The sequence below is a fragment of the Emys orbicularis genome, chromosome 1 (genome assembly GCF_028017835.1).
Source record: "Emys orbicularis isolate rEmyOrb1 chromosome 1, rEmyOrb1.hap1, whole genome shotgun sequence".
Classification (NCBI taxonomy): Eukaryota; Metazoa; Chordata; order Testudines; family Emydidae; genus Emys; species Emys orbicularis.
The window spans coordinates 117512675-117540040 of NC_088683.1; the positions used below are offsets into that span (position 1 = coordinate 117512675).

The window sequence follows — 27366 nt, forward strand, 5'->3', positions numbered from 1 at the left end:
AAATACCCCTTCCGATTAACGTACTCGGATCCTAGGTGGGGTGGTGCCAGAATAGGAATGTGCGTCCCATCTATCGCCCCTCCACAGTTAGGGAACCCCATTTGTGCAAAGCCATCCACTATTTCCTGCACGTTACCCAGAGTCACGGTTCTTCTGAGTAGGATGCGATTAATGGCCTTGCAAACTTGCATCAACACGATTCCAACGGTCGACTTTCCCACTCCAAACTGGTTTGCGACCGACCGGTAGCTGTCTGGAGTTGCCAGCTTCCAGATTGCAATAGCCACCCGCTTCTCCACTGGCAGGGCAGCTCTCAATCTCGTGTCCTTGCGCCGCAGGGTGGGGGCGAGCTCTTCACACAGTCCCATGAAAGTGGCTTTTCTCATCCGAAAGTTCTGCAGCCACTGCTCGTCATCCCAGACTTCCATGACGATGTGATCCCACCACTCAGTGCTTGTTTCCCGAGCCCAAAAGCGGCGTTCCACGGTGCTGAGCATGTCCGTGAATGCCACAAGCAATTTCGTATCGTACGCGTTACGCGGCTTGATAGCATCGTCGGACTCCTCACCCTCACTCTCACTGTCACTTTGGATCTTAAGGAATAGTTCGACAGCCAAACGTGACGTGCTGGCGAGACTCGTCAGCATACGCCTCAGCAGTTCGGACTCCATTTCCCGCAGACAGATCGCGCTGCACTCTGAAACCGTTGAAAGATGGCGCCAAAGGTGGACGGAAACAAAGGGATTTCTGGGATGCGAAGCGATGCATCACGGGGCATTGGGACAGGACCCAGAATCCCCCGCACCCACGCCCCCTTCCCACAACCCACGGCGCCAGAATGGGAAAAGGTGCTCTGTGGGATAGCTGCCCATAATGCACCGCTCCCAACAGCGCTGCAATTGCCGCAAATGTGGCCACGACAGTGCGCTGGGCAGCTGTCAGTGTGGACAGAGTGCAGCGCTTTCCCTACTCAGCTGCACGAAGTCAGGTTTAACTCACAGCGCTGTACATCGGCAAGTGTAGCCAAGGCCTCAGGTGACCTTCTTACCCCTCCCTGTTGCATTCTTGGAATGTTCTGAGGGGGAGAGTGTGTAAAAGGCACCATCTGCCATGTTAATTCCATTCAACTACAGCAGCAGACAGAGGTGAACCTCTCCATAATCCATCAGACCCATGTCTCTATAGAAATCTGTGCCTTAGCTAGTATTGTTCTTAATGTTAGTTTTAGTGTGTGTTGGCTCCTATTTGGTTTTTTCTAAATCTTATTTTTAGCTTTGTATAGTTCAGATTTTGGTTCCAACTACTGGATTCATGGCAGATTCAAAAGCTAAAATACCTGACTTCACTAAATGAGCCTCTTGTCTGGTAGTCTTCCTAACATTCGGTGCCCATTACAAGGTGCTCTATCTGCAGCGCTCTTACCCCAAGTGCTTGCATGGAGCCAGAACAGGATGCAAGTCTTATTGTTGCAGGGAGCTCTGGCCACAAAACTTCCCATATCTGATGCATCTAAGGAGTCTGTACCTAAGGAAAAAGTGCATTGTTAGCTTCTAGTACTTCAGGGATCGAAGATGAAGAGCGCTGTACAAAAAGTTCCAATTTCTGCCCCCAGATCAGGGTCCAAGAATGAGGTACAGTTGGTTCGAGACCGTTAGTGTCTGCCTCTGAATTGAGAGCCAAAGTGAAGGGATCCATTTACTTAGTTTCCATGTTTCCCTCCTGTTAGCAGGGCCAAATTACATTCCATAATGTCAGACAAATGAATTCTGGAGACAATAAAAGGTAGTTATGCCACTCAGTTTGATTCCCTTCCACCACCCCTCCTTCCATCCCTATTCAGGAACCTGTATCTGAAAGAAGTGTACTTCCATATCTTTCAGACCAGGCACCACAAATATCTTTTTTTTTTTTTCTGGTTGGGCAAGATCACTTCGGTACAAATTCCTATCTCTTGGTTTATTTGCTGCCTTCTGGGTATTTAGAAAGTACCAATTGGCAGTTGCCACTCATTAAGACACCAGGGTATGTATATTAATCCTTATTTAAATCTTGTCAGAAGCCCTTTCCAAGGACATAGTTGACACATGTGCCTTTTTGAAGAAGTTAGTACTTAAGATAATCAAGAAATCTCTATTGCTACATATACAAAGGGTTCCCTTTAAAGGAGCAGTTCTTTCTTCCAGGAAGATTTCTGAAGCTTGGCTCTGCCATAGCTGTGCTTTGTCAAAATCCCACTTAGAAATTCATTCTAGGTCTCACAGGCCTCATGGCTTCATTCACATTATACTCTGCTCAGGATGAAGAGTCTGCAGCATTGTCTGGCATTTAATTACAAACCAAATACAGACCACACGTTTGCATAGCTGACCATCTGAAGAAAGATATTTCTATGCTTGACATGGCTGTCTCAGCATTCTGAGGGGTACCTTTCAACCCTCCACCAGAAACAATCACTTTGGGCACCTCCAATGTGGAGGGGGAGTGCATTTCAACAAATTAAGTCACTCTAATTCTCAAGGGGAAAAAAACCTATATAAATATCACAGGGCAAGAACAAGGTGTAGTACAAGTTGTTGGACAATATGACAGTGATGGATTACATCAGGAAGAAGGGAGAAGTTTGCGCTTCCCACTTGCAAAGCTGCAGTTGTGCTGTGGGATTGGGTGTTATCCAATACAACATTTATCCTTGTTCTATATCTAGCATGTAAGGACAACAGCCTGGCAGATCAACTGAGGACCATGATAATGAAACTGAACCTATTAAAGAAATAGGTGATAGATGAGATCTTCAACCTGGAGGGGGGTGAGAGGGGCGAGAGGGTACCAGAACACAGATTTATTTCTGACCAGACATAATTGCACAGTTGCACAAGTTCTGCTCAAGAACAGGACAAAACAGTCTCTCCATATAAGATGCCTTTTCCTAGACCAGGGGTGGGCAAACTTTTTGGCCTGAGGGCCACATCGGGGAATAGAAATTGTATGGTGGGCCACAAATGCTCACAAAATTGGGGTTGGGGTGCAGGAGGGGGGTGAGAGCTCTGGTTGGGGGTGAGGGTTCTGGGGTGGGGCCGGGGATGAGTTTGGGGTGTAGGAGGGTGCTCTGGGCTGGGACTGAGGGATTTGGAGGGGGATCAGGGCTGGGGCAGAGGTGCAGGCTCTGGGGTGGGGCTAGGGATGAGGTTTGGGGTGCAGGAGGGTGCTCCATGTTGGCATCGAGGGGTTTGGAGAGCGGGAGGTGGATCAGGGTTGGGGTAGGGGGTTGGGGCATGGGGAGAGGCTTATGGGTGCAGGCTCCGAGTGGCGCTTACCTCAAGCAGCTCCCGTAAGCAGTGCCATGTCCCTTCTCTCGCTCCTATGCGTGGAGCGGCTCCCAACCCTTGGAGCGGGGCCATGCCGTGGCTTCAGAGAGCAGCGTGGTGCAGCCCCTGACCCGGCACCCCGGCTAGAGCTCACAGGCTGGCTTTAAACAGCCCACGGGCCTTAGTTTGCCCACCCCTGTCCTAGACTGTAGAAAGTCTTCTCTTCCTTTTCCACCCTTCCCTCTCATCCAGGGAGTGATAAAGAATAAAACAAGAGGAGCCAGAATAGTTTTGGTTGCCCTAACACTAGGAAGGCAACAGTGGTTCTTGGATCTTCTTCACCTATTTAAGGGAGATCTCTGTCCAACCCAGACTTAACTCGATGGGAGGGCAGAATTCATTACCTGGATGCTCTTGCTGAACTCCCCATTCTGCGAGGGGATAAGATACCACCAAGAAACTATAACTCTGTTAATGTAGTTTTTTGTCATTGAATACAGTAAAATATTTGTCATCTAGAACTTAATTGTCAGTTTACTGTACACAATAGCTCTGTGAAGCTTCATTTTGACTTTAGAGATAACTGTGGCTTGCCCACTCCAAAAGCACAGATTCTTCTCACTTGAGCTTGAGAACAGTCTTTGATTATCAAAAGTGTGGTGCTTGGACACTGCCAAACAACTCCATCCAGTAGAGAGAAGAGTTGCCCATGCACACTAGCCAAGTATAGTACTTTACCAAGCCATTTTATAAGCCTGTTAGTAGTCTAGGATTGGTAGTCTGCCATTGTATGCCCATCTTGCTCTGTTAAGGCAGCTGCTTGCTCCTTGTGCCTCAGTACATACTCCTTAATTCTGTGTTGGGGGATTAAGATAAAGTGCAGTAAGGCCGTTTTGTAACGGATTTAGAGTGTCCACATGAGTTTAATGCACTTTAACTTCACACCTCTAATTTGTCTAACTTTTCTGAATGTCCCCATGCAGACATGCCCTAACAATAATATTCTTGCTGTTTACACACACTTCTATTGGGCTACACAGACATTAGGCATAGCTACAGAATAAACTTCTCTTTTTTGAGTGTCCTCTGCATATTTCCACTCCTGGGATATGTGCTGACTGGTGCTGTTGAATGATGCAGCCTTTTACTGGAAGTGCCTGTTAAAGCGCTCATTCACCCCCTCCCTATAAGAGGGGGAGTGACAGTGGTTGCTGCCTCAGCTCCTTCCAGCTGCTGATCACAGATGGATGTGAGCCTTTTTTGGATTCAAGATCCTTAGCAGTTGTTAACAGTTAGCATCACATCGATGGCATATCCAAAGATATGTCCTGTGCTCTGCAGTTTTCATGGCATCAGATATCTGTTCTTGGTACCTAAAGTGCCTAGGAGACGGTTACTCCCCTTTCTCATTGCTCTATCTGTGGGACTTTCACGTCATGAGCTAGAAAGGAGAGGCAGAACAGACTCCAGGCCCTTCTACTACAAGAAGTCTTGTCAATTAAAACCACCAGGTCTGAGGTTTCTAAGGCTCCTGAAAAGAGAGATAAGAGGCCTGAATTGGATCTGAGATCTTTGGCTTTCAAGGAGCCTTCTATTTCCAAACCATCAGCCTTGGCACGGAGCTCCAGATCCAAAAACACGAAGCATTTGGTAGCAAAACTCTTGGGCCTAGTTCCAAAAAGGGCACCGTCTGTAACTGAAATAGGTTTGGACAATAGATCTCTATGCCTGAGGCCTCTGTAGAATTGGGGACCTTTGGTTCTGGAAAAAAAAATGGCAAAGAGTAAATCATCTTTTGGTGTCTGGCACTTTTCAGCATTCAAATTGTGAGCATGTGGATACGTGACACTAGAGATAGCATAATTAGATCATCTTCAGTTGGTTCCTCAGAAATCAGAGTATTCCATCAACACTGATGTACTCGATTGTGGATACAACATAGGTACAAGTGGAACTGTATCCCTCGGATCCTCTGTCCTTCGCAAAGACCAGAGGGGGGAAAAAGTCATTTAGAGAAGACTCGGATATAACTCCTTCTCACAAGAAAGACCAAGCTGATTCCTTACCATGTGAGTCATCAGTTATCTCTACTTCCCAGGACCCCAGCTGGGTCACCCAGGAGAACTTTATCACCTCTGTGGCTATTGGGGATACCACTGATGTAGGGATCCACAATTTCCTTGTCAGATATGAGTTCAGGTTCATATTCAGAGGAAGACCGATACAACCTTTTAGCCAGAGCCTCAGCATTCATTTGAGACAGACTACTGTAAATATATGTGTACCCTTCTCACTATGATACTGGATTGGGCAAATTGGCTTGAGTGACAAGTGCCTTTCTTACTGCACCTCGAGTCTTTACAAAAATTCCTATCTGTAGTGGCAGCTTTTCTTAGATGACGAGATTTTTGTTTTTTCTGTGTTTTAGATTATTGGCTCCTAAAAGCATCTTTTGAAGGGGGTCACTTAATTCACATGCTGTGTTGCAAAAGCTGGGATTTTTGCTTAAACAAAAAGAAATACATGTTGGTCCCATCATAAAATATCCTTTTCATAAGAGCGCTACTTGACACCAGAATGGCGAGGGCTTACCTCTCAGAGGACAAATTCCTGAAACTGAAATCTACCATTCAGGCTCTACTTCAGAGTCCATCCCAGAAAGCAAGGTTCTTCCTCTCCTTACTGGGTCTTATTGCATCAACAACATGTCACATTTTATGCAAGACAAAGGATGAGCCCCTCATCACTGGTTGGCAAGAAACTTCAGACCTGCAGAATGCAACATGAATCTAATACTTATTCTAAACAGAATCCAGAAAACTTTTATGGACCAGGAGCATGTACTGAGAGGGAGTGATGTTCAACCATTCCTCTCCTTCTGCAATAACTACAGCAGGCATCTCGAAAACAGGCTGGGGTGCACACCTCACCAACTTTATTTCCAAGAGGTCTGTGGAATAAACAAGAGTGTCATTTTCATATCAATGTTCTGGAGTTGAGAGAAATTCCTTTGGCATTCAGATCATTCCTCTGTTAGGTGCAAGGATCTCTGCTTGAAGCAGGCAGACAATATGATAGCAATGTATTATGTAAACAAACAGGTCCTCACAGCTTTGCAAGGAGGCAGGGAAGCTTGGTGTATACTTCATGATATTTTTTTCAGTAGCTCTGCATGTGGGCAGGGTGTCTCACTGAGTTAGTGGACCAGTTAAGCAAAGACTCTTTCCAGCTGCACAAATGATCCTTGAAGGAGTGTTTGATCCTGCACATTTTTGCTCTTTGGGGTACTCCTAATATAGACCTATTTGCCATAAGATTCAGTATTAGCGCCCCCCCCCCCATTTTTGTTCAGGAGCAGGAATGAACACTCACTCTTTAACAGAGGCATTCTTTGTTAATTGGGATACAGATCTGATGTATGTTTTCCCACCATTCTCTCTAATGTTGAAGGTTGTGAAGAAGATCAGACAGGACTCAGCAAGATGATACTTATCTCCTCAGCATGGCTGAGACAGCAGTGATGCATGGACTTGCCCCTTCTTTCCAAAAGGAATTAGACGCTTATCTGTGTCACCAGATGTTCTCTTGCAGCAGCAAGTGAAAGTGTACCATCCAGATCAACGTTTTTGTTGCATTTGACTGTGTGGGCAATAGGACGCTGTCAGTTAGAGAAACCTTTCTCTGTAGACTTACAAAACGTTTTACTTCACACTAGAAGACAATCAACTGGAAAATATAACAATTTAAAATGGGAAAGGTTTCCACTCTAAGTATCTGAGAAGGATATTGATCTTATGTCAACTCCTTTTTAGTCCATATTAAAGTATTTGATGTTTTTAAAGAATAAGCACTGCTTATTAATAATAATAATAATTAATAAATAATTAATAATCACTCAAGGTACATTTAACCCCCAGTAGTGGCTTTTCATATACCAATAGATACTAAATCTATATTTTCTCATGATATTAAGAAGTTTCTGAAAAATTTATTAAATCTCTATCCCTGGGTGAGAGAGCTTATTCTCTCATGGAATTTAAACTTAGTGCTAACTCAGCTTATGGCTCCATCCTTTGAACCTTTATCTTGTTCTCTATTTTTAATATTGCAACTAAAATTACGTTTATTATAGCAACAACTTCAGCCCGAAGGGTTAGTGAACTTAATGGCTGACTGTCCATTTACAATGTTTCATAAAGATAAAGTAGTTCTTAGTTCTCACCCAAAATTTATACCAAAAGTAATTTTGGATTTCCATGTCAGTCAATCCATTACTTTACCAGTGTTTTCCCCAGACCACATTCACATAAAAGTGAGGTAAAGTTACATTGCTTGGATGCTGAAGGAATGTTACCTTTCTATTTAAGTAGGACCAAGGATTTTAGAACTTCATGTAAACTGTTTGTTTCATATGCCTCATGATCTTCCCCCTGCTCTGCTGAGAGCACACTTTGCTGGAGCAGTGGCTGGCTGCTTCTATAGCATGTTTATGGCATGGCCCAGTAATGGAAGTTTGTAAAGTGGCCGTATGTAGTTCAGTACCTGTATTTACTAAGCATTACATGTTTAGATATCACAAAGAGAGAGGATGCCCAGTTTGGTACATCAGTTCTCAGTTGTTTGTTGAATTAGAACTCCTTGTCATCCATCTTTTCCCCTATATATACTGCTGATTAAACTGTCCCAAGAGTGTGACTGTACAGAGGACACTCAAAGAAATGAAGCTTACTTGTAATCAAGGTTCTTCAAGATGGACTTTGCATATTCACATTCCTCGCGCTCGTTCCCCTCTTTTGCAGAGTCCTAATTATTCCTGGGTTTGCATTAGCAGTGGAAGGAACAGATGTAGCAACTGCTGCCAGAGCCGTAATCCGGCATTTTAGTGCTCGGGGTGAGGAAGCATATTTGCGCCCCCTAATGGTTTTTCATCATTTTTCCACCCCTGCGGCTTTGCACCCTGGGCAGCTGCCCTGCTTGCTGTGCCCTGGTTACAGCACACTGCTGCCACATCCCCTCTTATATCCCTGTCCTCAGAACATATGTGAAAGCTGGAGAGGGACTGGGAGTGGATGTATGAACTCTCTCATAGGCACTGCTAGTAGGAGGCTGCACTGTTCAGTGGCACCTGTCAGTGTATCTAAGAGTGTGAATCTCTTACAGGTAAGTAACCTTCATTTATTGCTGCAATTGTGTGATAAACTGTATTGGTTGTTCACCTTTGCCCTTCTCGTCCACACTCTACTTATTGATCAGACTGCTGGTCTGCTTCTCTAAACCCTCCCTGCACCTGATGAGCATGCATGCACACTTGCCACCTCACCCCTAGGTGGAAATTATTCTGTCTAAACCCCAGGACTGATAGTACTTGGTCCTGATATAATTGTATTTTTAAACGGTATAGCTAGGGAACTACCAGCTAGAAATGCACACTTTATGCTGTTGAAGAGCTAGGATTATTTCTCCCAAATCCTCTCTCACTCGTCATTGTGTCATAGTATCCATTTCTTGCCCTGGAAGTACAGTATATTGGACCTCTTAGAAGTACAACATCCTGACTTTAAAAAGAAACCCAGTAGATTTTCCTAAGGATTCTAATCTTTAGTATTAAACTTTTTTTAGTACCCTTGAGGCTTCTGCAGCTAACACTAAAACACTTGGCTTTACAAGTAGGTGACTAGAACAAGTACAAATAAGTATTAAACTTCACATTTTCTGCAAAATGTGACAATGTTAATGCGTGGTGGTTTAAAAGATTAATGGCAACCTACCTAACATGCTTATGAATAATACCAATAATACTTATGCCAGAACACACCGTGTATTAGGGATGTGTCCAGTTTTTGTACTAAATACAAGAATTGATGCATGTTCGTGTTAAACACTATTATAACCTTATTTGGCTTTTTTATACCTGAAGCTGCAATTAGTCCTCAATCTACCCCATAGCTTTTTCATTCATTATAGCAGTTCAGGACACGTGCACTCATGAAATACTCCCCCATTCAAAGAACATTCATCTCACCCAATCCCACTGTAATGTTGTGGCAATGTGCAGTTGCACTCTTCACCTTTGTGTGTTTTCTGTTTGCTTATGTGGAGTAGTGACCTGGTATCTAAATCTTGTGGACTGTTAGTGACACTGAAGATGATAGTTCAGTTGTGATGGGAGTGGGACTGAGCAAATCAAGGCTTTTCTACAAGTCTTCGCCTCTTCTTCCTTCTTGCAACTTACCTTCTCGTTTTGTGGTTTATTTCTGTGTGCATATGTTGGTAAAGCATTCTTCAGCAGGTGCTTCCTTCCTCTGTCCCATGCTGGATCGTCTGGCTTCTGTGACAGTCTTTTTTTTTTTTTTTTTCCCCTTCCTTTTTAGTTTCTGTATAATCTGGATTGTCTTTGTTCCCCTGCTGTACTTCAGGCAGAGATATCTCCTAAAGAAATGCCTCTTACTGTGGCTTTGTTGAACCGATACAATCAAATGCATGTGACTTTTTCATAACCTGATGAATGGCCTTTTTATACAGCCCTAAAAACCTGTGCTTGACTCTTTCTGCTTTTGTATTTTAATCCTCCATTGACAGAAAGTGAACAAAAGAACCATTTTCTTTGCATTTATTCCAACCACCGCAGTCTTTTGTACTGTTGAGTGATGTTTTCTTTCTTGTGGCTGAGCGGTACTGTGTAGCTGTAATGTGTGGCATAGAAGTGCCTCAGTGAAATGGGGACCCATTGCTCTGAAAGATTTGATAGCCTGCGATGGGGAAAATAATTCACTAGCACTTACTTCTGTAAGTGGGTAGAAGAAGTCCTGGAGAATGTCCAGATGGAGCATGTCTCAAAGACTGGGGCTGTGACTTCTCAATGCAACTAGCTTGATCTTTTGAAAAAGGTTGTGATGTCAGCGTATTGTTACAAGAATCTGCGCAGGACTTAAAGCACAAAGTGGTTTAGGTGGTAAGGAAAAGGGAAAGAATTGCTTTTTAAAAAGGAAAGATTAAAACTTGAGTCTGAAGGATGAGCAAAAGGTTTGAGATAATAAATCTCAGCAGAAGTTTGGGATTGTATTTACTGGAGACAATTTGAGGAGGGGATCCAGTTTAAGCCTCCCAATGCAAAACTTGGCACCAAGGACTTTAACAGCAAGCTATTAGGTGGCAGTATCCATAACTTACTTGTGCCTTTTGGATTTTGTGTATTAAACATTTACATGCATCTATCTTGCGGTAAGATTTTTTTTGGCTCCCGAGGACAGTGTTCTATCGGGGTAGAGGTGTACTGCAGTATATGTAAATTGGAATATGTTTGACTATAACAGGGTAGCGAAGGATCTCCGATACATCAAGACCTTGTTGCCCTAGATTTTCTTAGTTTCTTGCATTCTCCTAGTCCTCTATTTACGTTTTACACACCAACGCTTGTCAGTAAAGGTAATGGTTTTAGGGAACTGGAAAGAGCAGTGGCTCTATCAAAAGATGCTTACTGGGACTCTTTTTTTTTTTTTCCTGAACGTCTTAAATAATATAGCAACATCGGAGCTACTGTCTCCATTGGCTATTTCTTCGTGCTGAGATTGTTACTTGCTGAAGCAAATAGCTAGCGCCAGTGTTGATGATAGGAAGTAAAATGACAGTTTTTGCTCCGCAAAGAATTTTGGGACAAACCCAAACATCTGTGGGCTCTGTGTCCCTTGTATGGACTCCTGGAGTATGGGGTGAGGACCTTGTTTCTGGGCTCCACAGGCCAGGACTGGCCTGCATACTGCAATTGGTGCAATCCTCTACTGAACAGTAAAAGAAAACAATCGCACATCCAGAACTTACTTATAGGTTTTAAGCCTGCGGGTATGTGCTAAAGGGAGAGGAGCATCAGTGATCTTATTTAGCCTTGAGTAGGCAGTACCCTACCCAGAAGGGCAGTAACATATGGCAAAGCCAGGGTTCTTTGCCCCTGCTTCCTTCCACCTACTACCCAAAAAACTAGCCTGAAACTTAGCAGGAAAAGCTCTAATGAGGGAGGTCTGCTTGCACTGTAGCTGGGTCAAACTCAAAGGCGTCTAGTTATTTGTCTGGAAGCTGCTTTGCAGGGGAGCGTTGGCACCCTGCTGTATTCTGTGTTCTCTGTGCCTGTCAGCTGGTTTTGTAACAATCACATGCTGTGCTGTTGTGTATCTAGGAGAGGGAGGAGGGGTTTTATTCAGCACTCACTGGTACAAATGTTTTTCTGCACAAAGGTTAGATTCCACATAGCCATATGCCTTTGTTCTCATGGAGATCACATCTGCCTCACTTGGACAAATGTGGGGGAAGGGACTTGAGGCAGCATTTCAATAACTGGGGATGGTAGAAAGAAAGGCTACCTGTATGTTCCCTTTCACAAACTACGTAAAACTTCCTGCCTTAGGTTATTGCTGAGTCCTAAATATGCAGGACAAAACAACTTCCCAATTTAGTAAGGGTATGTCTACACAGCCACGGTTAAAGTGCTGCCACAACAGTGCCTTAACGTGGCTGTGTAGTCGCTGCTCCAGCACTGGGAGAGAGCTCTTCCAGAGCTGTAAAAACCCCACCTCCATGAGGGGAATAGTTACCAGCACTGGGAGCGCGGCTCACAGCGCTGCAGCACTATCTACACTGCCACTTTACGGTGCTGAAACTTTCCTCACTCAAGGGTGTGAAAAAACACACCCCTGAGCGCTGCAAGTTTCAGCTCTGTAAGTGGTAGTGTAGACAAGCCCTCAGTGTTTTCTCTGCAAGTTCAGTGTTAGGCAACTTGCCTTTGTCATGGTGCTGCTTTGGGGTTTAGCATATCTACAAAAGCCATGGAGAACGGTATGTGAGAACCTTCTGTGGCAGGTGCAGTTCTTCATAGCCCTTACATTCTTCCATTTGAGAAACAGTCCTTTCCCTGAGCAGATGCATATATGGAGAGATCTCAGTGCTTGTCAATACTGAACACTGGCACACAGATCAGTAGCTGGTCATGCACATAGAGCAAACAAACCCTCTTTCATCCAGTGACAAAAGGAGTAATTAATTCTAACTAAAAAAATATGTTAAGATTGCAGAGGCCAAAATGAGTGACCCTACAACTGCTTTTTCCTAAACAACTGCTTGAATGTTGGTGCCTATTCCTTTAATCAGTGCCTGCAGGGAGTTACCCATGACCAGTTCTCCAAAACCATTTCAAAGTGTTTTTATGTTAAATTGTGTTAATTTTTTTAAAAGGTGACCTGCAGAGGAAAAGTGCTAAATTCCAATAACTTGGAGGCATTCAGCACACATTGACCAGTAGCCAAGCTGCAAAGAGCTTTGCACAGTACTACTGAAGAATTCACTCTTTCTGGTCCTTGTGATGACCGCTATTCTTGCTGGCTGCTGCTCTGAGCGCCACCCCAGCACCCTGCTGAAGCCTGGATGGACTGACTCACAGGGAGTTAGGCCTTGTCTACACTGGAAAGCTAATTCACATTAAAGTAGAGTCTGCATTTAAAGCGCAATTTCAAGTGCAATTCTAGAATAACTCTGTGTAGACAAGCCCTAAGGCAAGATTTTTTTTTTTAGGAACATTGCACTTTTTTCAAAGCTGTTTTTTACACCACAAAGGGCATAAACTGAAGTAACTCTAAATGTACAATAGTCTTTAAAAAGGAAACCGATTAACATCATCTTCTGCCAAAAACGGCCAGTTGGTAAGTGATATCGCCAGCATTGGGACATGGTGGCTTCACTCAGAACGAAACTGACTGTATTGGATGTCAAGGGACCACAAAGAGAAGGTAGTATTTTTAATATTGCTATCTTTAATGCCCCCCTTGGCCTAGCTCTTCAGCACATAATGGCCAATGCCTTCAAGTTATTGGAATCTATAACTTTTGCATGCCACCTCAAAAAAGTATTAAGTAACTTGAAAGTCAAACTTTACACTTTATCCATCAGTTATACATGCTGGCTTGTTTCTTTTCCAGTACACATGAATATGATCGTGACTTACTGCCTTGCCCTCAAAATACTACTATACAGAGCCGTGCCTCTCATACCAAGGAGCTTTCTCCTTGGGGCATGCTTCTCTGCCCAGGGCTGACACACAACAAAAGAGTCAAATGCTGACACTTTTTTGCGAGAAAATGAAGGAAGGAATGGATGTTTGGAATAAATTCAGCACTGTTCTTTCCCTAGCGTGATTCTAGACTGAACCTAGTCTTGGGACCCATATGATGCCAGCTTCAGGGCCCATGTGGGGTTTGGCATCACAAGCTGTTCAGCTTTGAGACCTAGGATGTCCAAGTGCTAAAGTCTTATACTACATAGATATGTACACTGCCAGTTAACCACATGAAGTCCAAAGGTAATCAAGTAATGGCTCTGCTCAGAAAGGAGTCTCTTAACAGCAGGGTTCTGGTTCTTTTTGGAAGCTTTAAGAAGCTCACATGTTATAGCTGCACATGTTGGTAAATAGAAAACTTTGGTCTCCAGTACTCCTATGGTTGCAGCAAAATATCATGAGTCTGACCTGGCAGAAGCTCAGGAATGGATGTCTGATAATTTCAGAGGACATACCACTGTAGGGTGTGAGCGCACACACACATACCCGAAGAGTCAGTGTCAGCCTTCTCTTTAGGAGACTAATCCATACCTCACCAGTTCTCCTGTGAATCCTTAGGAAAATCTAGTGGATTATAGTTTAATTGTTCAGTTGGCATCAGACTAACAAATGGATGTCCAGATGAGATTTCTTTTTAAAAGTGGGTGATATTGGAGGGGGGGGGGGGGAGGGGAAGAATGGTATCACTAGTTGACAAATAAAATGTGAGCTAAAGTGTTAATTTCAGAATAGTTTAAATATAACAGCCATTTATTTCAAGTGATCTTTTAGTTAGAGCTCAAAAAAAATTGAGTGGAACTAAAGAAATACTAATAATTGTCAGCCAACTATGTGTTGTGAATTACACCTCTACCTCGATATAACGCTGTCCTTGGGAGCCAAAAAATCTTACTGCGTTATAGGTGAAACCGCGTTATATCGAACTTGCTTTGATCCACCGGAGTGCGCAGCCCTGCCCCCCAGAGCGCTGCTTTACCGCGTTATATCCGAATTTGTGTTATATTGGGTTGCGTTATATCGAGGTAGAGGTGTAACTGCAGTGGAAAACTGAGATATCATCATTGCTGAACTCTTAAAAACAACAATAACAAAGGATTGCTAACTTTGACACAGTACTGGTAGCCAAGCATGTTAAATAATCATCTTGTGCTTAATACCAAATCTGCCATCCTGTATAGTGCAGGAAGGAATATCTTCCTCCTCCCCCATTTTCCATGTATAAGGGTACGTCTTCACTACCCGCCGTATCTGCGGGTAGCAATCGATTTATCCGGGATCGATATATCGCGTCTCGTTAAGACGCGATATATCGATCACCGAACACGCTCACCGTCGACTCCGGAACTCCACCAGAGCGAGCGGCGGTAGCGCAGTCGACGGGGGAGCCGCGGCCGTCGATCCTGCGCCGTGTGGACCCCAGGTAATTTGATCCAAGATACTTCGACTTCAGCTACGCTATTCGCGTAGCTGAAGTTGCGTATCTTGGATCGATTTCCCCCCCCCCCCCCCAGTGTAGACCAGCCCTAACTTGGGTACAGTATAGGGAGAGGATGTTTGCTTTTTTCTGAAACCTGAGGTATTTACTGCCAGATGCAGACCACTCATAGACCAATTTTCTGATCCACTCTGGGAAACTAAGAGGTGTTTTTGTTGTTGTTTTTGGGCGGGGGGGGGGAGAATCTTAAACATGAGACTTTTAAAATAAAGGCTTGATTTTTAGAATTGTAATATTACAGGATAAAAATGAAAAAGGATAGGTTTCAAAGATATATCAGTATGCCAGGCTTATTCTAAATGCTTTCACGTTCTTGGAAACTAATGCTGAGTACATCTCGAAGTTATTTTGTAGCGTATGTTTAAAAAAAAAAGTGTAAAGTGTAAAGTATTACAGAAAGTCACTTGATGACAAGCAGTTCCCATTATAAACAAGATGGATGCTACAAAAATATGTGCAGTGCAGGCAGTGGATGTCAGCAGTGAGTGTAGTTGAACTAGGACAGAATACCATTGAACTGGAAGTCTAGATTAGGCCAAACTCTGCTCAAACTAAAATATTCACTGCTGACAATGTATGCAGAGTCATATTGTGACTAATCTTGAGTATTGCCAAGACCATAGATAGCAATTGTGAAGCCCTAATGTTGCAGCATCGAGTCCAGGATAATGGACCCCACGACAGATCAAGGTGTCTTATTTCCAAACAGTGTAGAAAATAGTGAAGATCAGGCTTCCAAATGGTAAAAAGAAATGGAATCAAGAAACAAGTTACTATTGTAAGGAGTCCTTCTCCCAACCCTTTGCACTGTGCCAAGGTATTCCAGCGCACACGGAAGATCATTTATATGTAGTTTCTAAAGATGATAGCTGGGCCTTCTGGAGATTTACAAACCTCTAACGGAGTCCTTATGAACCTGCAAAAGCTCACTTTGAAGGAACTAGATAGCTCAGCGGCTTGGAAGTAGGATAGTGCCACACCTCTTGGTTGCAGGTAAGATACATTGCAGGTCAGTAGTAGTTGATGTTGGTCTTATGTGATAAATTGATTTGTCTAATTTTTAGTGAACACAGTTGGCCTCTTGTTTTCAGTCTCCGTAAAGGAGAGCAGGGATTAAATGGGTCTCAAGATAAATTCTTCTCTCCACCCTAAAGGTGGTATTTCAAAGTCCAGGCTGAAGCACGTTGATGGCTGAAGGACATTGGTCTGCAAGGCTGTTACTCTGGTACCTCTTAACCAACACTAAATTAACTTAAAGTGTAAGAGTGTGAGTGTGTGTGTGTGTGTGTGTGTAGTACATCTTCAACTAACTAAATGGCTCCTGCATAATCAAATTGGGCTCTTGTAGCTATCACAGTGCAGCCAGGTGACAAATGAACCTCATTTAGGATTAAAGGAACAAATTGTGGATGTCCCATTTAACTGTTGGGGCTTATGGTGCTGTTTAATGCAATAGAGGTAATGGAGGGCCAAAGGATTCTTTCCTCACAATCCTGCCATTTTGCATGAGGAGCATGTTTCATGCAAAGACCTGAAGTTGCAGAGGAATCGGAATAGGAGGGCAGAGCCTACAGTGGTGCCCCCTGCAAAACTTTATCATTGGTAGACTACACAGAAATCAGTAGTAAGCCTGTGCTGATTGCCTTACTAGGATATGGGAAACCTTCTTTGGGGAGACTTCCTTATCAGAATTTCTGATATTTCATACCTCTCAGAGAACCCATGGATATTCTTTCTTATATATCACTCTATTCCTGAGCTCCCTAAGATTTTTATACTGCAGCATTAGATGTTTTGGGAGAATTGCTATTATAGTTGCACTTCAGCTAAACATTAAAATAGAAGGCAATGGCTATTCAAAACAATTCCTAAAAAACCTCTAATTTTCATGATTATCTGCATAATGAATGGAGCTGGTATCTCTCCAAGTAGGAGATGACATTTTGCTGATATTTTAAGATCTAGATTGCCTTGCTGTGAAACATGTTTGAGACCTCATAATTGGGCTACTTAACATTGCAGTTGCAGACTGCAGTAAGATACCTTATACCAGAGGCTTGGTTTTTGCTTTGACTTTGTCCCCTGTCTAAAGTACTGATAAAGCCCAACTTCCTTTGTATCAGACAACATCAGACTGTGGGAGTGAGAGTGTTGTATTTGTTGAAGCCCTAGGAAGTGAAAACAGCGAGGAGTCCTTGTGGCACCTTAGAGACTAACAAATTTATTTGGGCATAAGCTTTTGTGGAAGGGTTTCTACAGGTATGTTAGCAACAAGAAGAAGGTCAGGGAAAGTGTGGGACCCCTACTGAATGGGGGAGGCAATATAGTGACGCAAGATGTGGAAAAAGCTGAAGTACTCAATGCTTTTTTTGCTTGGTCTTCACAGACAAGGTCAACTCCCAGACTGCTGTACTGGTCAACACAGTATGGAGAGGAGGTGAACAGCCCTCAGTGGTGAAAGAACAGGTTAAGGACTATTTAGAAAAGCTTGACATGCACAAGTCCATGTTTCCAGATCTAATGCATCCAAGGGTGCTGAGGGAGTTGGCTGATGTGATTGCAGAGCCATTGGCCATTATCTTTGAAAATTCGTGGCGATCAGGGGAGGTGCCAGATGATTGGAAAAAGGCAAATATAGTGGCAATATTTTAAAAAAGGGGGAAAAAGAGAACCCAGGGAACTACAGACCAGTCAACCTCACTTCAGTCCCCGGCAAAATCATGGAGCAGATCCTCAAAGAATCCATTTTGAAGCACTTGAAGGAAAAGAAGGTGATCTGGAACAGTCGACATGAATTCACCAAGGGCAAGTCATGCCTGACCAACTTGATTGCCTTCAATGATGAGATAACTGGCTCTGTGGATATGGGGAAAGCGGTGGATGTGATGTATCTTGACTTTAGCAAACCTTTTGATACAGTCTTCCACCGTATTCTTGCCAGCAAGTTATAGTAGATTGGATTGGATGAATGGACTATAAGGTGGATAGAAAGCTTGCTAGATTGTCGGGCTGAACAGGTAGTGATCAACGGCTCGATGTCTAGTTGGCAGCCGGTATCAAGCGGAGTGTCCCAGGGGTCAGTCCTGGGGCCAGTTTTGTTCGACATCTTTATTAATGATCTGGATGATGGGATGAATTGCACCCTCAGCAAGTTCGCAGATGACACTAAGCTGGGAAGAGAGGTAGATATGCTGGAGGGTAGGGATAGGGTCCAGAGTGACCTAGACAAATTGGAGGATTGAGCCAAAATAAATCTGATGAGGTTCAACAAGCACAAGTGCAGAGTCCTGCACTTAAGAAGGAAGAATCCCATGCACGGCGACAGGCTGGGGACCTGGGATTAGTGGATGAGAAGCTGGATATGAGTCAGCAGTGTGCCCTTGTTGCCAAGAAGGCCAATGGCATATTAGGCTGTATTAGTAGGAGCATTGCCAGCAGATTGAGGGAAGTGATCATTCCCCTCTATTTGACACTGGTGAGGCCACATCTGGAGTATTGTGTCCAGTTTTGGTCCCCTCGCTACAGAAGGGATGTGGACAAATTGGAGAGAGGCCAGCGGAGGGCAACGAAAATGATCAGGGGGCTGGGGCACATGACTTACGAGGAGAGGCTGTGGGAACTGGGGTTATTTAGTCTGCGGAAGAGAAGAGGGAGGGGGGATTTGATAGCAGCCTTCAACTACCTAAAAGGGGGGGTTCCAAAGAGGATGGAACTAGGCTGTTCTCAGTGGTGGCAGATGACAACAAGAAGCAATGGTCTCAAGTTGCAGTGGGGGAGGTCTAGGTTGGATATTAGGAAACACTATTTCACTAGGAGGGTGGTGAAGCACTGGAATGGGTTACCTAGGGAGGTGGTGGAAGCTCCATCCTTAGAGGTTTTTAATGCCCAGCTTGACAAAGCCCTTGCTGGGATGACTTAGTTGGTGTTGATCCTGCTTTGCGCAGGGGATTGGACTAGATGACCTGCTGAGGTCTCTTCCAACCCTAATATTCTATGATTCTATGAAAATGAATGCACTCTCACAAGGGAGTGGCTCTCTCCTTCCAAAGCCCTTGCTGTTCATTTCCTTGAAGTGCTTTATCTCCTGTTTCTCCCCCATTTTGCCATTTGTCTATCCTAACCCACTAAATCAAGTTTTCTACTTCTCAAGTCCTTATGATGGAGAAGGGGGGAATGAGCTTCCTCCATCGCCTCCACTGCAGAGCTAGGTTGGGTCCTGATGCTGAGTGGGCAGGGATTTCTGAATGCTGGTATCAAACCCAAAAGGAGCTTTTACAGAAAGTCAGTTTTGTATTTTAAATACACAAGCTTTTGAACCTTTTAAATACACAAGCTCTGAGCCACCCTTGCTTCTGAACAACTGTCTGCTCTGATCAAACAGCAGGGCAGATGGGGGAATCAGCACTTTTACCTTCTCTGCACAGCAGCCCCTAGTGGTGGGAGGTCTTAAAGAAACAGCAAGCAGAACTTGGGATATGTTTTCAGGAAGGACTATTGGGTTTTGCAGTGGGAATGTTGGTAGCTATGCAAGAATAGTTTAATAGCTAGGTGTCATGAGGACTTGGTTCTGTTCCCAGCTCTCCAGTGGACTTCCTATGGTCACGGGTAAGTTACTTATTCTCTGGCTCTGTAAAATAGAGATAATACTCTGTTCACATGGGTGTTACCCTAAATACAGCTAATGTTTTTAAAACACTGAGATCCTCTGACAGAACGTGCTGCAGAAATGCCCAGGGCACTCTTGCTTTCATAGGGAATGTTCTCCGTTAGTCAGAATATTAAACTACAGCAGAAATCTCACCAAAAGCAAGTCTACTTGTATTCAGAATTTTACCAGTTTGAAATGGAAAAGGCCACTGCATAAAACATGCTGCATTACTGAAATCAGTAAAAAGTGTGCTTCCATTATGGACACTGGAACATGATTTAATGTTTGCTCATTGCAGTGCCTGGCTTCCTCCCTCAGTGACTGCACCACCACTCCTAATTTCAGGGCAGGTCATAACTTCATATTAGTGGAGTCTCTAGTTGCCATGTGGTTGAACAGCAGTATTCATATCTGGAATGAGCAATGCATAACACTAGAAATCTATTCATCCCCTCCTCACATAATGCATTGTGCATAACAGGTGTGTGACATGAGAAGCATCTATTTATAGACCTTTCCGTCAACATTTTAACAGAACTCTGTGGCGAAGGAGGAAAGGGTAAAATTCTGAAGCTTGTGTATTTAAAATACACAACTAACTGACTCTTTCTGTAAAAGCTCCTTTTGGGTTTGATGCCAGTTGCCTCTATGTTCTTCGGTTAAAATTGGAGACCTGAGACAGCATTTCCTGGCCATGTGTTAGGGTGACATTATGTACTGTACTACCCAGCTAGTAATCTTCAAGGAATAATGGGAATTGTAGTCAGGCAGAAGTTGTGATGTCCTGTACTTAATTTCACACCAACTCGTGCTTGTGTTTTCTCCCCTCATCTCCAAAAGGTGTCCATCTTCAGTTTTATACACACTGAACACCATTTAAAAAAAAAAACCAAACAACTCCTTCCTACTCTGCTTCCAACTCTACACAGCAGTGGGAAAGCTTAACCAAGGCTAAGTATCTAAATCAAATAGATAATTTCCCTTGTGAAATCAGTCGGACAATAGCATTCATACAGGACTCCTGCAAAGCACAAACCAGCTTTTCTTACTATCTAAATTTGACAAGAATTGAAAGCTTCTAAAAATGCCTAGTCTCTGGCAGGGTTGGGTTTCAAAGTGTGACTGTCTCTGGGTAGGTTTTCATTGCAATCAAGAGGTGCAATTGCAACATGTGTGGAAATACTTGAGCTAGCTTTGATGCCCACATACAATCTGTAAAGATGGTCCGGATATTTGCAGATTTGCAGGGGTCTAGATATAAAATTTGGATCCGCATCTATCCGTGATCCACAAACACAGTCCACGGATATCTGCAGATTTTCAGGGCTCTATTGATCTAGCTGCTGTCTTGTCCTCACTTCACTGCTCAGCATGGATGGTAGCTGCTTGAGTATGTATCTAGGGTCCCAGGCAGACAGGACTAGCCTGGGACCCTGGTATGCTGCAGTCTCACATTCTGACTGCAGTGTGGACATACCCTCAGTGTTGCACACTTTTCTTGTCCCCTGTAGAAACCATAAACAAAGGGTTGCTACACCAGCCTTTAGAGTTGCGTATGCATTTGTTCTGCTGGGCTACTGGGAAATGTCTTTTGAGGGAATGTTCTTTATGTAATTTATACCATTCTAAGGTGAAACAGGATCCTGATTGTTATATGTGAGGCAGGTGTCAGTATCCTCATGACCTTCCTAGCGCTCTGGTGCTCTGTTTTCCCCTTGTCATGAATGATGGCTGTTGAATAATACACCGCCTGGAAGCTAGGCTAATGTCATGCTACAGTGACATACTTCTATCTCTCTCTAACACTTGCAGTCCCTCATTCGTTCAGTCTAATGGGACATAGGAGACCACAGGAGTGGGAGTTAGTATTTCTACATTTGAAATACATTTCAATATGTACCTTAGTAAGAACCAAAATATCTCATCCTTTTCTTAACCAGATACTTTATTTTTTGGGGGGGGAATAAGAGTATTGAAAAACCTCAAACTGTGGCTCACATTAAATATTAATGCCTTAATATTTTCTTGAACATTAACTTTATAGGCTGATAGGAAGGAGATGGGGGTGGGGGGGGGGAAACACTGTTGCTTGGCAGCAATTTGGTTTGTGTACATGGCACCTAATGGTGCCAGGTCTCAAGATGCTTGCTGTCTCAGTTCCTGCTATCACTACTGTAAGGAGCTTGGCATTATTTTATTCATTTATTAGCATATCTCCAAAATGCAAGCAGAATTTGGCTGTAGTTCATAATTAACTGTAGTCCTAAAATCCACCCAAATTAAAACTTTTCCCCCTCATACTAGAAATAAAAAAAGTCTGATGTTTTGTGTCTTGCAGTGTATCCTGAGGTTCGACAAATTTAGGCTCTGATAGACTAGTGAGGTAGGGGAATAATGGATTCCTTAATTTAAGATCCTTCAGTCAAGATCCCTTGCCTCCAGCCCCTCTTGTTTTAAAAACTGAGAACTGTTAGTTCGAACACCTTATTTGATTCTGCTGTAGTCTGACAGAGAGGGATTCCCTAATGTAACTAAGGCCAGCCTATCTGTTTAGCCCATGTCAGATGTGTTGGAATTCAAATTCCAGTCCTACCTTTCTGTAAGGTCTGATCTTGGAAAGTGTACATTGTAACAGGACTGACCTATGAAGGAGGCCTTATATGCAGAGTATTGTAGTGCAAAGCAGATCCAAACCTTAAAGGAATTTTTTAAAATAAATCTGGAACAAAAAATCCTAATGATAGAGGTCCTGTTACTGGATGGAGATTGTAAAATTGTCGATGCTGAAAAGCAGATGTTTTCTGTATTTGGAATGAAGCTGGATGTTATATTTACTTTCAATTTCTATTCCAACAGTAGTAAGATGCTGTTTAATATCCTCCTTCCTTTTAAAATACTTTTTTTTTTTTTTTTTTTTTTTTTAAAGTCTGGTCTGGATAACTTCCACACAAGAGTTCTAAGGATTGACTGAGGAGTTTTGCATCATTGATGTTAGATCTTAATAAACTTTGGCAAGTTCCAGAGGGAGACAGGAGTCACTGCTGTGCCAGTATTTAAAAAAGTAAACCAGGTTACCAGCTAACTGTAGGCCTGGAAGCCTGGCTTCGATCCTGAGCAAAATAATGCAGTGGCTGCTATGAGACTATCACTGAAGAATAAAAGGACAAAAATATAATTGTGGCAATGTAATTTCATGGAAAACAGGTCTTGTCAAATGAACTGTGTCCAGTTTTGGTGTCAGTACGTTAAGAAGGATGTTGAAAAAATGGAGTGTTTAGAAAAGAGCTACAAGAATGAATCTAGGTCTAAGAAACACTCATTACAATAAAAGACTTAAGTTTAATTGTTTTAACTTGTTGAAGAGATTAAGAGGCAACATCATGGTCTAGAAGTACTTGCACTGGGAGAAGACTCTGTAATCCTAGCTGTTTAACCTTGCAAACAGAGACATAAGATTCAGTGGCTCAAAGTTGAAGCTAGAAATATTCAAACTGGAAATAAAGTGCAAATTAACATTCAGGGTAATCAACCATTGGTACATTATATAAAGGGGATATGGCAGATTCTCCATATCTTGAAGAGATAACATTGGAAGTTTCCTTAAGAGATGCAGTAGTTAACTACAAGTTATTGGGCTTGATGCAGGAATTACTAAGGTGTGAAGTTCTGTGGCTATCGAGATAATCATTCTGGAACCTTCTGGCCTCCAAATCTTTGAATGTGACTTGGCCACTCAAACTCTTGGCAGCTTTCTAGGGCAGAGACTTGAAGGGCACAAAAGGCTTCCCTTCCCTTCCCCTACTCAATACTGCTATGACTATTTCCTCCTGCTGCCTCTGCAAGATTTATCTTGGCAGCGGAAGTGTTGAGTCCCTGGTAGTATGTATCACTTCTAATAAACAAAACAGAATTTAGTGACCTGTTTCTTTATTTACTGAAATTGGAATGACCAAAGCATGTCTTCACTTGCTTTATCCTCTGCATTTTGATGCTGGAGAATGGGTGGCATGGATTTTTTGTAGCTAATGACTTTCTCTTTTGTGATTGATAAAACTCCTCCATCTATATTCCTGCTTTTAAAAACAGGATTCTGGAGTTTCATTTTTTCCATTTCCAGATCAAAATCCTGGCCTCTGTCTGTACAGTGGTTTCCTGTAACTAGTATTTGAACCTTTCCATTCAAAAGTGTTTTTGGCTTAGTTGCTTTATACTCCACACCTGAACATAGCCATTATATGAACAACATACCCTCATATCTCAATGTCTGTACTTTAACCCATTAACCTTTTTCCCCCATCAGGGTTATTGCAGATTATGTATTCCTTATGCCATCCAATCTTAAACTGAACTTCGCACACCTTGATAATCTGTACATTATTCCCTGATGACCAGAAACTTCTACGCTTGAACTCTGTACCATTCACTTTTTTTAAACACCATCTTAATAAAATTTTTATGACACCATCTTCAACATATCTATATGCCTCTGCCCAACTTCTGATTTCCTGGTTTTACTATTGGAACATCTTGCCGGACCAGCAGAGATGAACAAATCAACACTGCATAGCACAGTTGAATAGGCATAATTTTCAGCTAAGCAGATTTGAGTGAAATGATCAAATTTATCTGAATTTGGTTAAAGTCTGAAGTATAAGGCTTGCAAATCTTGCATTGAAATTGACTGCAGCCTCACCCTGGCTTATCCTGGGCTACCAGAATTTAAAAAATTCTGTGGCACCGTCTCAAGATTATTAAAGAGTTTAGTACTAAAACAGATTGAAACTTTGTGTAGGAAGTAATCCTGCATTGGTAGGGGAATGGGCTTCATCATTTTGTGGACTTTATAGCTGATGATTCTAATAATATATGGAGATATACCTATCTCATAGAACTGGAAAGGACCCCGAAAGGTCATCAAGTCCAGCCCCCTGCCTTCACTAGCAGGACCAAGTACTGATTTTGCCTCAGATCCCTAAGTGGCCTTCTCAAGGATTGAACTCACAACCCTGGGTTTAGCAGCCCAATGCTCAAACCACTGAGCTATTCTCCTCCCCCCCCCCCCCAAAATACACAACTTTACAGAATTTCACTGAATTTTCCAGACTTCTTTGTGCTTGGTATAAGCATGGATAACACTTTTTAAAAAGCATCTGAGTCACTTTTCTGAAAATTTTACTGCTTGTCTTGAATTTGAAATTTCAACTCAATGGTTAACTCATGTTTGGTTTTGTTGTAAAACATAAGATGCTTTTCACTGTCAGTTTTTATATGAAATGTTTGGTTTTTCTCTTCCAGAGTTCTGAGGAATGCGACTGTAATGATGAACCAGCTCAGGAAGATGAAGGGTTTATGGGTATGTCCCCTCTTTTACAAGCCCACCATGCTATGGAGAAAATGGAAGAGTTTGTGTGTAAGGTAAGAGAGATAAAGAAAACAAATCTATCCAGCTGGTCACTTGAGCATACTAGCTAAATGAAGCTAACAGGCCATGTTCCTGAAGTAAATTGTGTTGGCAATAAGCTGGGGAACAGCAGGCACACAATGGTGTTGGTCATTGAGCGATTCTCTATATATCAGCTAATGCTGCTGCTGTGTTGAATCCCAGGTATGCTATAACTCAAGGGTGGGCAAACTTTTTGGCCCGAGGGCCACATCTGGGTGGGGAAATTGCATGCAGGGCTATGAATGTAGGGCTGGGGCGGTGGGTTGGGGTGCGGGAGGGAGTGCAGGGTGTGGGAGGGGGTGTGGTGTGCAGGAAGGGGCTCAGGGTAAGGGGTTGGGGTGCAGGAGGGATGCAGTGTGTACAAGGGTGCTCAGGGCAAGGGGTTGGGGTGCAGGAGGGGTGCGGAGTGTGGGAGGAGGCTCAGGGCAGGGTGCAGGGTGCAGCAGGGGACTCAGGGCAGGGGGTTGGGGTGCGGGAGGGAGTGTGGGGTGTGGGAGGGGGTGCAGGAAGGGGCTCAGGGCAAGGGATTGGGGTGCAGGAGGGATGCGGGGTGCAGGAAGGGGCTCAGGACAAGGGGTTGAGGTGCAGGGGGCTCAGGGCAGGGGCTTGGCGTGTGGCAGGGCACTTGGGGGTTGGGGTGCAGGAGGGGTGTGGGGTGCAGGAGCAGGCTCAGGGCAGGGGGTTGGGGTGCAGGAGGGGTTCGGGGTGCAGGCTCCCGCCCGGCGCCACTTATCTGGAGTGGCTCCGGAGTGGCAGCAACGCTCAGTGGGGCTAAGACAGACTCCCTGCCTTCCCTGGCCCCGCGCCACAGCACGCCGCTCCGCTCCCAGAAGCAGCTGGCACCATGTCCCTGTGGCCCCTAGTGGAGGGGTGGGGCGGAGGGCTCCATGTGCTGCCCTTGCTTGTGGGTACTTCCCCCACGGTTCCCCGTTCCCAGCCAATGGGAGCTGTGGGGGGCGGGGCCTGCAGGCGAGGGCAGCGAATGGAGCCGCAGGGACATGGTGCCAGCTGCTTCCCGGAGCGGTGCGGGGCCCACGGCGCCACGGGGGTGGCAATCCCGTGGGCTGGATCCAAAGCCCTAATGGGCCGGATCTGGCCTGTGGGCCGTAGTTTGCCCACCCCTACTATAAGTGCACGAACTAGAAAGCATGGAACAATAGGGATTACATTCTGAAATTATTTTAAAGCTGATATTGCAGCTAACGAGTCCCCTTTGGGAAACATCTGTGTGTCTGCAGGCAGAATGAAAGCACTCTGCTTCCAGTGTTTCTGGTTCAAGACGCTTTCATTTATAAGGACAGTTCTTTCCAGACTTCTGCAGACATGCAAATTTTTTTTGCCTCCACATCATCATTTGCTTCCATTGTAAAAAGGACTGTCAGCTACCCGAATAGAAGAACAGCTTCTTTTAAAGGTCCATCCAAGTAAATCCATTGTGGACTATGTAGATATTGCTGGCCTTGAATCTCAGTTCTGTTAAAGTTGTGGGGAATATATTGTATTGGTCTCTGGCTGATGCCCTAATTCTGGGTTTGGGTGGAGTGCTGCCTGTGGCATGCTTATTACTGTGGATATTACTAATGGCTGTTTGCCATTGGTAGGGGGATCCTGGGAAATGAAGGTTGCATTTTCATTCAGTGCTTTGAGTGTTTTGTTTTTTAAACGGTGGTGTTCCTTTGCTTTCTCAAAAATGGAACCTCCCCTCTCCCCCCACACACATTCTTGCTGCATGTGAAGCAAAACACAGTTAATTCTATTGTTAAACAGCATCTTTAAGAGTGTCTTACCTGAGCTGGTTACTTTGACTAATTTTTGAGCTGTCTGGTTGGTGGTGGTGGTGGGATCTAGAGAGGGCTGGCAGTAGGAAGTGTCCCTTCAAAGGAAAACAAAGCAGCAGCATTCCTGACGTTGTTTTAGGTCCTCACTGTAAAAACAGAAATGAGAACCCAGCAGTTGAAATTAACAATTGCAGGATTCCCTAACCTTAATGCATGCATATCTGCTGCTATATTCTTATTGCTAAGTGAGCAAATCCCAAAGATGATTGCATCTGTGCCATGCCTATATGTAGCTTTGCAATGCCAGCTGAGGAGCCAGACTGAAGATTACATGCATCTTGTTAGCTCTGTGTCACTGAGGGAGTGCTGTGTAAGAGCAGCTGTGTGTGTGATTTTGCAATGGGGACCTTCTACAGGAGTGGGCACATAAATATGTAGGAAGGAATACAAAAATTGGGAATGGCGTAGATCTACAGTTAGAGCAACAGAGTTCAGGACCTTGCTGGTCCTCTGCTGCTTGGGCTGGCAATGCTCGAAAGGCATCCGGCTTAGCCATAGGGAAGAGAATACTTCTCACTTGACTTTAATGCCCCTCTAT

General features: G+C 43.8%; 1 protein-coding gene across 1 annotated transcript in view; it reads left to right on the top strand.

The window, feature by feature from the left end:
* The window catches only part of ADIPOR2 (adiponectin receptor 2), a 78669-nt gene that overhangs the window by 43103 nt on the left and 8200 nt on the right, over positions 1–27366 (top strand). Inside the window, exon 3 of the mRNA XM_065416518.1 lies at positions 24843–24962. Within this exon, the coding sequence (XP_065272590.1) occupies positions 24843–24962 (120 nt within the window). The remainder of the gene's footprint in view (positions 1–24842; positions 24963–27366) is intronic.